Source organism: Cydia strobilella, chromosome 18, assembly GCF_947568885.1.
Source record: "Cydia strobilella chromosome 18, ilCydStro3.1, whole genome shotgun sequence".
Lineage (NCBI taxonomy): Eukaryota > Metazoa > Arthropoda > Insecta > Lepidoptera > Tortricidae > Cydia > Cydia strobilella.
The window spans coordinates 4,993,779-5,006,326 of NC_086058.1; the positions used below are offsets into that span (position 1 = coordinate 4,993,779).

General features: G+C 37.6%; 2 protein-coding genes and 1 long non-coding RNA gene across 4 annotated transcripts in view; 2 read left to right on the forward strand and 1 right to left on the reverse strand.

Annotated features, from left to right (window-relative positions):
- The window catches only part of LOC134749448 (uncharacterized), a 38,144-nt gene extending 37,681 nt beyond the window's left edge, over nucleotides 1-463 (reverse strand). Inside the window, exon 1 of the mRNA XM_063684384.1 lies at nucleotides 119-463. Coding sequence (XP_063540454.1) covers nucleotides 119-240 — 122 coding nt within the window. The 5' untranslated portion in view covers nucleotides 241-463. The remainder of the gene's footprint in view (nucleotides 1-118) is intronic.
- The window catches only part of LOC134749449 (uncharacterized), a 604,512-nt gene that overhangs the window by 144,412 nt on the left and 447,552 nt on the right, over nucleotides 1-12,548 (forward strand). The window lies entirely within an intron of this gene.
- The window catches only part of LOC134749415 (probable beta-hexosaminidase fdl), a 167,261-nt gene that overhangs the window by 104,461 nt on the left and 50,252 nt on the right, over nucleotides 1-12,548 (forward strand). The gene's annotated exons all lie outside the window — the stretch shown is intronic.

Consider the following 12,548-nt stretch of genomic DNA (forward strand, 5'->3'; position numbering starts at 1 on the left):
CACGCTAGACCGGGCCGGGCCCGAGCCGAGGCTTTATGTTATTGTGTTATTTACTTAAAACTTACGAAGCTCGCCCGAAAGGCATCACTTTCAACTAAAAAATACCTCTACTACTAACCTGATAAAGAGTATGTTGACATTATAATGCGGAGTCTCCGTCTGCAACACTTCGTGGCTATGGTTATAGTGGCGTGCGTGCGAGGCCGCGGCCACGGCGGCTAAGCGATGCGAGCTGCCCATGGCCCAGCCGAGCGGGCTGCGCTGCGCGACGGCGCCCGCGCACCCCACCCAGATCCACCGCCGCCAGCAAGCCACAGCCTAACCTCAAACTTTTCCCCTTCCAAATTATCGGGCATCTATTTCTACCGGCCAGGATTATCGCGGAAACTTTTTTTCCGAACTTGCGGTCGAACTTTTTGAGATTTATGTTATCAGTTCTTTGACCAGTTAGCGATGATTACGAAGGCACATCTGTAACAAAATTTTTAGATGAATACTAATGAAAGAAATAGGAAAGAAAAGTTTTATTTGAGGATTAAAAAAAACATTTCTTATATTAATTATATTTGGTGATACTAACTAGATAGGTAAGGACGTATTGAAGGCAACTATAAGCGGTGGTAGCCGAGTGGATCTGGCCCCGTAGACAACATGCCAATCGCTAACGCTCCATAGCGAACGAAACGCAACTGTCACTGTCACACTAATATGGAAGAGTGATAGAGAGACAAAGCGATTCGATGGCGAAGCGATAGCGATTGTCACCTTGGCTAGGTCGGCTGACGTCCGATTTTCAATCCGGAGGTCGCGGGTTCAAATCATGGCTCGTACCAATGAGTTTTTCGGAACTTATGTACGGAATATCATTTGATATTTACCACTAGCTTTTCTGTGGAGGAAAACATCGTACGTATATAGGCTGAAATAAATAAATATTATATTATTTCCTTTATTTATTTCGGGTCTTAGGTTAGGGTTTTACAATGTGAGTATAAAAGTACAATATAAAAACACTTAAAAAACACCACACACTTAGAGTGGTCATGACCCTCGCTCCGGGTCGTTCCTTTTGCAAAGGTTGTCCATCGCTGTTCAACGTGGCAACGCGGCGAGCGTGATTGGCTCCTTTGCATCTGGAGGGGCGCGGGGCGCATTTTGTGAATAGTTTTTGTGTTTGTTAGGTTCTAGTTTAGGTTAAGATTTTTGTAATATTAATTAAAATAATAATACTTACCTACAACGGTCTTAAAAAACATTACAAGAAAGATATAAACACATTATAAAAAACCTAACCGAATGACAATTTTAATTTGACATCCTTAATTTTGCGACATTTGACATTTTTAGGTTATAAATTGTATGGAGTAGACATCTATAATCGTACCCTTCCAGTTTGAAAAACATTATAATTTCACTAACACTACAATCATGAGACCATTTTAATATATGGTGTTGATATGAGGAATAACCGTAAAATAATGTCCTTATAAACCAAAGTATCTGGTGAATGTTATTATAACTTGAAATGTAACAAAATTATTAATATCATCAGCTGTCATTAAGGCGTCTTAAACACAGCTCCTAAAGTAAAATAAACGGCTGAAAATGGCGTCGTTGTCTTGTAAAATAATTACGCATTCAGTTACTTAACTTCAATTAGGAACGTTAAATTTTCGTCAAAATGCGAACGGTCTTCCGACGAATTGAGAGTAAATATTCCAATGTTGAATGGTACGTGATCCAACTGAGAGGGTTGCCTCGACATCCAACATATGGACTAGCTAAATGTTTGTTGTTGAATTTGAAAATTGTACTTTTTATAATTCTATAGAGTCGGACCACGCTAAGTTTTTAAGCCAAGTGCTACTTCAAGTGTGGAGCTTATTGTGTATGCAATGCATTCTTACTGCCAAGTTTGTGCAAAGTTATTGTGGTCAGAGTCTAATGGGTTCTAGTGCCTAATCCATACTATGAAAACGTTAAGACAAAAAGGAGGCTATTTTAATGTAATGAGTTATTTATGAATTATTTATTGTTGAAAGTTTTGTTTTTATTTTTAATGTATTTACTAACACATAGCTATAACGATGGTACTATATTGTATGGAATTTTGAACGTTCCGAAATAAAGATATTTTATTTTTATTTTTTAAAGTTCACGTTCAACAATTTTTCAATAAGTGTAGATAAAAATAATTGGTATATATCCTTGTTAGTACTCATGTTACGTCTAATATGTTCACACATTGGTATCAAAGATAATTTCCGTAAGATACCACTTAATTTAAACTTTGTTAAAAAGGCTTTAAAAAATTTGCTACGTCAAAAACCACAAAATAAGGACCAAATTTTAAATAACACAATCGTTTTGTATACGTTAAATAGGAACAACTCGCATGAGATTAGCTTATTAATCCCATTATGAGTCAGGTTCAGGGTCAAATGTTAATAAAATAAATCGAGAAAGTTGTTAAGAAAATATTTATAGCAAGACCACTACCTATACTCTGTAGATTTCAAATTTCGTTATCGTGTTATGCTTACTGTTATCTTTTATTGCTTTGTGCAATAACAATATTTATATTTAATTTTATTGTAAAACAGCCGTCTGAATCGTGTGTCCATAAAATTCGCTATTCGATGTTTCAAGTCGCCCGCTACAATAACTCGCTATTTCTAATTGTGGGGGCTAATTCTCGCCCCAAACAACTTCGAATAACAATTACAAAACATTTCCGCCAGAGGCAAATTTCAGGCGCCGAATGCTTATTAATTTCGGTTGTTTACTGAGATTATTAATCAAAATATTGCGAAGAAACGGGGGGAGAAAACTTCAAGAAACTTACGTCGACATTTCTGTTAACTGACAATTCGTAAAACGTATTGTTTTTTTAGAAATACATTCTTCTTCTTCTCGTGTCGATGGTTTCAGACTGTGCGGGACCAAAAGTCAGCAACATTTATCGCTGTCCGTTGCATTACGGAGATCCTGCTCAGAGCAGGCATGCGGGCACGCTGGGCAAGATAGCATGTGTTCCATTGATTGGGGAGTCGTCCCACATGGACATTGGGCGTCTGAGCCGCTTAGAGCGCCCCACTTCAGCATGTTCTCCTTGCTGCGGCCGACCTGAGAACGCAATCTGTTTAAGGCTTTCCAGATCGGCCACGGCTGCTTATGCCCAGCGGGAAGCGTTTTTATAAATACATTAAGATCTACCATTGTTCACTTAAAATTGTTGCTGTTAGAATAATATGAATATCAAAAATTTGTTCCTTAGTTATGCGCCTCGCACGCACTTGTACTACTCCTAGCACTTACAAGGTTATCTTTGTTTGGGACTTTTTACTTATGTGAAATCTTACATAACAATGCGTGTTTTTTTGTTAATATTTATTTAAATCTTTACGATTTGAATTTTTATCGAAATTATTACTTGATAAAAATGAGATCGAGAATAATTAGGTACATAATATTTATACGCGCAGCAGATACACTTTAACAGTCCGCCTTGTTCTTGTATTCACTTTTTTTAAGGGATTATTAAACATGTTGACAAGGAGCATCTTTTGGACGGGAAAAAGTATAATTTTCTCAGAAAATGTGATAATTACTGTGTACCACCAAACCACTGTCAACCAACTTACCATAGTAGTTAGTTTCATAAAAATGTCTTAGTACCTACATTTTGACACGTTTGCATCAGTAAAAGCATGTACACATTTATCATCGTAACCGTACATTGTAACATAACATAACAAAGTAACATTGCGGAGTGCCTTGGAATGGAACGACTATCTATAAAAGTTATCGTTTACACGTGGTCTCATTTACATACAGATTTTAGCAATATTTGGTTGTTGTAATGAAAAACCCTATAACTACTTTAATAGTGTAGCATTTAATTATTTTCAGGTAAATATTTTGAATTAAGTAAGTACATAATTTCTCAGAATTTTGCCGTTCTTGCATTTATACTTGTTTGTCCTTGCCGTATCTCGGGACCATGGGGTCCCGGACCCCGGACAGAGGCCCTTTTAGACAATTTTTTATGTTATGTAATACACCAGCTAGAACCCCTTCACGGGTACCAATAGATACCCTTAAATCGGTCCCAGCTGGCGTAATTTATACTTTATTATTATATTTGATATTTCAATCAAATGTAATTTAAGAAGTAGGTACCGTCAAATGGGGTGAATAGGGACGGCGAGGGGAATAGGGACAAGAACCGGGAATGACATTTATCTGATAATTGAAAAGAAAATATGTTTCGCAAATTGTATCTTGCGATTGAAAATAATAGTAGATTATATTCTTTTGGCAATAGAAAGACTGGAAAAGCATGAAAGTCATATTGTCTGACAGTTTAAAATTAAATCTGTCAACGAATGATTGATACGAGCTCCAAGAGTTCCTTTAAAAGTAAAGTTTTAATTGACTGTGACACTTCTGATAGTGAAAAATTGGTTTCGCATTTAATTGAGAACCATTAATTACATGGTAAATATAAGTAATATTTGTTTAGTTAGCAAAAAGTGTGAAAATAGAGATCCATGAAAATTTCGAAAAAATACGAGGTTTATAGGAACGCCTCTGGTAGTTAATAAGGACGCAATAAGTGTGAATAGGGACGCCAAAGGATCAATAGGGACGGGGCTGCCAAAAGTTGTTTTTAAAATTAGTTATTCTTTGTTTAGTTTTTTTTGGTAGATTAGTACTAGGCACTTACTTACACCAACTTAAAACAGGCGGAATTTCTGAATGGGATATAGGTAGGTATATAAATATATTAAGTAACTGTATTTAATTATTCTGACTTTTGTTACTTTAGTCCGTATAATAAAATAAGCACCGCTTAATTTAATAATAAAATACCAATTAAGATTTAATCATCCTGAGTGTGGTCATCTTTATATATTTTTATGAGTACCTGCAACAAATAATTAAAATTGTCTTCGGTTACCGCGATAGTTACTCATGAAATAAAACTATGAAAACAGATTATATCGCTGTAAAGAGTTCGAAACGTCGGGATGTATTATAAATTGAAAATACGCAATATAATCCGTTTTCATAGTTTTATTACAAGTTAATTTTTAGTCATAGTTTTATTCGGGTTTTAACTTATAATATTTACCTAATCATTTTAAAGTACCAAAGTACAATAAACTATCTAGACCAGGTACCTCTCAACTTATTAATTTTTGACATCCCTGATCATACAATCAAAATGGCCTGTATTTTTATTTTTTCAAAAAAAGGGCATTAAAACGAAATAATTAAGTAATAATTTATTATAAATCAATTCTCAAACATAAGACAAGTCATTTGTGACCATCGAGGAAACATTTCTTTAAGATCTCTCTCAAAGTTCAAAATTGACCCTATTCACCCCGTTTAACGGTACTCTTCGCTAAATGAGTTAGTATAGCGATACATTGTATCTGACTTGTATCGGATACCACGAGGGGATATTTTATTAATTTATGTAATTAAGATTTTTCTATGTTTCAGATATAGTTTCTAGATTTCTTTGCATATTTAAGAATTAAATAAATAAGTTGCATGCATTGTATTAAAGTTAGATATTCTATTTAGAAAAGACTTAATTTGACAGTTGTTTAATTCCTTTATAACTTTCTGTGTTTAGTATGAACGCTTGCCAATTTTAATAAATATAGATTTTCTATACATCACCAGCACAATTGATTAATTTAATATTGATTAAAATATAGTAAAACCAAAACAAGACGAATACTCCCAAACTAACCTAACTTTCCTCCAAACGATGCTAACAAAACTCACACTGTTCGCAACACTCAAAACGCGAGAATTCTATTTTCAAAATTTAAAAAGTTACTTTCCAGTCGGTCCAAACGGTATCGCAAAACTTTTCGGAACGGTCCGAACGCACGCGACGCGCCAAGCTGAGAGGGCGCGAACGAATGACGGCTGAGGGTAAACCGCCCTCCAATACCTGGATTGGTGGAACGTTTGACCCAACGTTTGCAAGGAATTTCAAGTTACATATATGCAATGTGGACGGCCTTAAATAGACGGTGTGTGGATGGTCGCATTTATTTATAGACAGCCGCATATTTAAGTGATATGCCTATGACGTTGATAGAAAGAGGTTTGTCTTAGGAGGTATCTTACGTAATTTATGTTATGATGTTGTAATATCTAACTTGACTTAGCGTAGGTATATTAAGGTAAGACTAGGTCAAATAGTCAGGAGTATTTTTGCATCAAGCATAAAATGCAACTGTTTACTTAGCTTGTCCTTCAAGTCGTTATCAATCAATTCCGAGTGTTATCTCTGCATTTATATTACTTTTTCAGAGTCACATTCACGTTCAGTAAGTGCGGTAGTGTTTTATGGTGAACCAAACTACATTATTACGTAAGACTTCAGTTAAACGCGCTTCAGGGGTCCGTTTCTCAAAAGCTTGTAACTTGTAATACAAGCGGATGTCACTTTTTGACAGTTTTTGTTAGAAAGGGACTTCCACTTGTATTACAAAGTTACAAGCTTTTGAGAAACGGGCCCCAGATTGCCGACTTATAACAATAAGTTCGTAATACCGGGAGCATTCACCGTATTCGAAATTTAAAAGTCGTCGGGAGAACGATTTGGAAATTCAAACTTTAAATTTGGAATGTGACGTGATTGTTGACAAAGTTGAAGTGCGTCCAGCGTTGGTGTATTGGCGATTATTGGCGCTCCATGTCGCCAATGTAGGAGTTTCGCTTCCCGACACTCCTCCGAGCGGTCGTCCCGTCTCGCCGGAGGTAAGCATTATTATTATTACTTACCTACTCTCTTTCTAAAAGAACTTAAGTTTATATTGAATCGATATGCACTTACGCTCTTTCATTCTTGTTATAAGCGCAGAAGTTTCTTCGGAATTTATTTCCTAAGCCCTTTTAGAATAAACTGATTTCTTAGTGACTCCGTAGACTCTTTGTGAATCGTGCGAGTATAGTGTAGCTGTAGAAGTTTTTGATTAGTATTATTTGACCCTCATAATGTTTGGTCTAATTTTTGAAAATCATAACGTATACCTAATTATTAAACACTTATTTCCTTATACCATAATACACTTCTGTACGTCAAGGCGAAATAACGGCGTATGATTGAAATATTTATTTTAAAATAGTTTTCTACTTAATTACAAACTGACGGTACTGACGCCAAAGGCACAAAAGGGGATATGGAAATATTATCATTATTATATTATATATTATTGATATCAATTCTTACTATTAATCTATCAACCTAGGTTTTGGCGTTAACATGTCGGTGGTAATAATTATAATTTCCAAGTCCTACCTGAACGTCCAGTCCTGTGTCACCGCTTTGGTGGTCTATGATTTGCTTCGCTACGATATGATATTTTCCTCTGGTGCCTGTAGATTATTTCCACCGCCTGTTGATAGATTGAAATATAAGCACTAAGCATAGACCAGGTTAACTCAAGATTTTAGCTTCAGTATACTACAATGAATATGATATACTATACATAGCACTTGGGATCCCATTTACCTGTATTCGTAATTACTACGATCAGAACTTTTACTATGACTGTTATATCTTAACCTAGTCTAATACTTAGCTCAAATTCATCAGCTTTTCAGGATCCAGGAATCAGGTTCTACACACTTTGTCCACTTGCACAAACTTGTCCTTTCAACCACCATTTTCTTTTTCTCGTCTAACCAATGGCGCCAAATGTATCTGTCAATTCTGTCATCTAAATGTTACTAGCTACAAATTTATAAGGATTAGTTCACACGACTTACCACAAGTTCGCGATGATCCGCGACACTCCCGACAACAAAAGAAGCTTATAGAAGAGCTGCTAAGTGGCGTGTCCACTCGGCAATCTTCTCTCGGGCTCGTTGAGCTGCAATCCGCTCTGGTCTCATCTCAACAGGTAAGTCACTCAGTTCCTTTTCTTGTGGAGTATCCTCCAACTCTTGTTGAACAGTTTCCTCTTGCCTATCAGTAACTTCAGACTCTTTCGAAGTCAATTCTGTGCCTTTAACTGCCTCAGCTTGTTCTTGACTATGTACTTCATTTGGTACATCCATGTTATCTTGCATCTCATTGCGACAGTTTTCCAGTTCAAGTCTATTTTCAGGTGGTATCTTATTTAATCTTATGTTAGGATGATCTGCAGGTACAGTAAGTTCCATTCGTTCGACTACTGGAATTTCTGCTCCTGAAGATTCCCCGCTGCAGTCTGTTTCCAGTGGATATAGGTGTCCAATGGATCTGGTAAACTCCATGTCACCAACCTTCCCCTTCGCAACTCTACAATGTCCATCTTGACTCTTGATCAAGGTTGATATCTTCCCCTCTTTCCAGTTTATCCTTTTCTTAGAGTCGTCGTAAATCTGAACTATATCCCCTACTTTTGGTAATTTATCAGAAGTGGATCTATGCTGTTTGATGGAATATCTGTGCTTTTCCCTCAGACTTGTTAGGTATTGCTTTATGAACATGTCCTTAAACTCCCCTAGAATCATGGTACCTCTTTTCCAGCTTGCAATGAGGTCTACTTTCGTAGCAGTGATCTTGCCCATGTTGTCTATCTCCATTGGTTCAAGAACCACGCAACTACCTAATCTCAAGAAGTCTACTGGTCTCAGCACACGGTCCAAATCTGCGCCAACGTACGTCAGAGGTCTTGTGTTAATGACTCCCTCAATCTCTTTAATTACTGTAAGTAACTGGCTATTGTGCAGTAAGTGTTTTTCCAATGTGCGCTTCATACAGTGCTTCGCCAGGGCTACGAGCCGTTCATAGACTCCCCCGTGCCATGGAGCCAGTTGAGGGATAAACTTCCACTTAATGTTGTTTTTTACGCAATACGAGCTTGTCAAAAGTTCCGATGTCAGCTTGAATTGAGGTGCATTGTCTGATAATATCATCTTTGGCTTTCCTCTGGAGGCTATGAAACGTCTCAACGCGAGCAGACATTCTTCAGCTGTTAAGTCCATTACTATCTCCATGTGAACAGCTCTCACAGCAAGGCAGGTAAATAAACATACCCACCGTTTCTCTTTTCCTAGTTTTGTTGCAACCAATACTGGACCGAAATAATCAAGACCTGTATAGGTATAAGGATCACTGTAATTCGCTCGCTCCACTGGTAAAGGAGGAAGTCGGTAGGGTCCTCCACCCTGTTTAATGCATTGATTGCAGGTTTTAAGTACCCTCTGTACTTGTGTCCTACCCTGAAGTATCCAGTATTTTTCACGGATGATATTTAAGGTACGTGGAACTCCCACATGGTAGTTTTCTTCGTGAGTCTCTCGGATAACCTTATCTGTGAAACTAGATTTAGCCGGTAAAAGGATTGGGTGTTTCATATCATAGGACCAACGAGTGTTTGACAGTCGTCCTCGACTTCTTAGTAATCCATCTACGTCTAGATACAGCCCTAAGTTTCGTGTCAAATGAGTTTCCTTTCCACTCACTTCTTTTGGAAAATGTTCTTTTTGCAGATTTATAATTTCTGTTAAATGTGTTTTATCTTCATTAATATCAGTCCCTATCTGGATAGCATGTTCCTGTTCTTGAGCTGTATGGCCATCAAGATCCATATTGTGTTGGACATCAGGTATATCCTTCTCACCATCCTCCACTGACATCTCTGGATCATCGATGATGTCCAGGCCCTCCCCAACAACAAGAAAGGCTTGACGATCTTCAGATTTTGTACTACTTGGCCAATGTACTGGTTCCTTGGAAAGAAATTCAGGCCCATTGAACCATAATCCCTTTTTACTTTCCCACAGCTCAGGCCGAGTAGCTAAGTCAGCTGGGTTTCTATTCGTATCTACATAGCGATATTCGAAGTTTTTATTCTCCTTGATTTCATTAATACGACGAGTAATAAACGGAGATAGCAGTTTATTCGATTTGATCCAGCCGAGCACAACCAGACTATCTGTCCACAAATATTGTTCCTGTATGGGTAAGTCTAGGTTTGCTTTGACATACTTCATCAGCCTGCTACCAATTAAATATGCTAACAGTTCCAGACGAGGTATTTTCAAATCCTTTTGATCCTCTAAGGGTGTTATCCTGGCCTTTGACATAAGGAATGCTATCTTATTTTCTCTGTCTCCGACTATACGTAGATATGTCACTGCAGCATATGCCTTCATAGAAGCATCTGTGAACGTATGAAGTTCATATTTTACCTTTGACTTTGATGATACATGTCCTACATATCTTGGTATTTCAATATCTCTAGTCAGTTTAAGGTTGTCTAATATTTTTGACCATTTAAATATGAGCTCTGTTGACAAGTTTGAATCCCATTTAATCTTTGTCTCGCAGAGCTGTCGAAAGAATATTTTTGCAGGTAGGATGAGTGGTGAAGCGAAACCACATGGGTCATAGACCCTTGATAATGTGCGTAAAACGTTCCTTTTAGTAAGATTCTTCTCATGGCAATCGAAGGAGTTATCATTAATTTTCAGTTCTAAATTATCTTTTTCCACGTTCCACATAAGGCCAAGAACCTTTATTCGGTCCTTTTGTGGTGCTCTTAGTGGCTCAGGAATAGTTTCCAAAAAATGTTTATCATTTGACAGCCACTCTCGTATATTCATGCCCAGTTCTTTGAAGACTTTTCTGGTTTCTTCATATAACATAGTAGCTTTGTTATAGTCTTCAGCGCATGTCACGAGATTGTCAACGTAACATCTGTCAGCAATGTTCTTAAGAAGGGTTTCATCGTGCGATAAATGATGTCGTATCGTGGCTGTTAAGAGAAACGGGCTCGAAATTATTCCAAACGGTACTCTACAAAATCTGTAATGAAGAATATTGTCTTCAGTGAGTTCTTTAGATAGATCCTTTATCCAGAGGAATCTCGTGACATCTCTATCTTCGTCTTGGAGACCGACTTGAAGAAAGGCCTTTTCTATGTCTGCTGTTATTCCTACTTCTCCACATCTAAATTTTAGTAGTAGGGCAGTTAAGTCTTCTAGCATTGATGGTCCTCGATACATACATTCATTCAGGCTTTTATAATCCTTTACTTTAGCTGACGCATCATAAACAATACGCCCCCTTTTTCCTTCTTGTTTAACTATATGACCCGGTAAGTAGTGAATAGGCGGGTTTACCTGGTATATTGGTATTGTTTGGGGTTCTAAAACTTCAATGATATTAGCTTCAAGTTGTTCAGACAGTATCCGATCATATTCTGTTAACGTCGCACTGTCAGATCTCCTCAGTAGACTTTTCAATCTTCCATAAGCCAGATTGTAATTGGTTGGTATATCTGGAGGGAACTGTATCCAAGGCCACTTTACTTCATACCGTCCTTCTGCATACTTGATGGTATCATTGAAGAATTTCACCGCTTCTTCTTCCCTAGTTGTCTTAGGAGAGTCCGTTATACCAATGCTCTCAAGTGCCCATAAGAACTTCATGTCGACATTTCTCAAAGGTAAGTCGGGCTCTGTAAAGTATGGGCAACTAGGTCCGTGACATTGACAATATGTTACTATGGAAAGAGCATTGTCATAAATGTTCCCATCTGTACCCCCTGTTAACATCCAACCAAAGTCGGTATCAATTAAATGTAGATTCTCTCCAATATGGCGACGACTACTTCTAATAAAGGAGAAATAATAGTCGTTTCCGATCAGTACATTAATTATATCTCCCAATGAGTCATCATCAGCAATGATATCTACAGATATCTTGTCCGGAAAGTTAAATATCGGGATACTATTAGTGATATGTGGGACTACATTTACTCTTATCCTCTTCTGTAAGCCACGTTTGGTTTCTAAGAAGATTTCCGCCGCAGGACTAATAATCTCCTTAGGTTTATTTGAACCAAATGTATATACCATAAGCAGGTCTTCATTTTCTGGTGCAAAATTGATTGATTGAGCTAACTTAGTTGTTATGTAGCTCCTTTGACTTCCACAGTCTAGTAGGATGCGGCATGACTGTGGAGTACCCTGTTCAGTCTTATTCCTTATTACTGCAGTTGCTGTCTGCAAACAAGAATAAATACATACAGAGCTAAAGTTTATTGTCTTTTGATCAACGTTATTGAGAAATGAAGTTGTACTCTCACCTGCAGCCACCGCCTGTGGTATAGTACTAGCAGACTTCAACTGGTTTGGGCAAAGCGCTCGATTATGTCTTCCTTTGCAGTGATGACATCGAAAACTCATTCTACAATTTCTTAAAAAGTGTCCTTCTTTCAGGCATAAATAGCATTTCTTCCCTAGCCTCTGCTTCCGTTCTTTCAACGTTGCATATTTAGTGCACTCATCACTGTAATGTGAATGAGTGTGACAAAATCGGCATTCCTTTCTCGGTTTCTTCCCATGCTCCGGTTGAAAGTTGTCTCCCTTGAAGGTACGTTTCCTTCTGAAGTCACCATGAGATTTCTTAGTGTTAGGGCCTTCACTAAAGGTATTGTGAAATGGTCTGCTATTCCTTTTAGAAATGTTTTCGACAGCTTGTAAAGTCCCTGTCGTACAACCTTCGGTGTCTGTGGAAC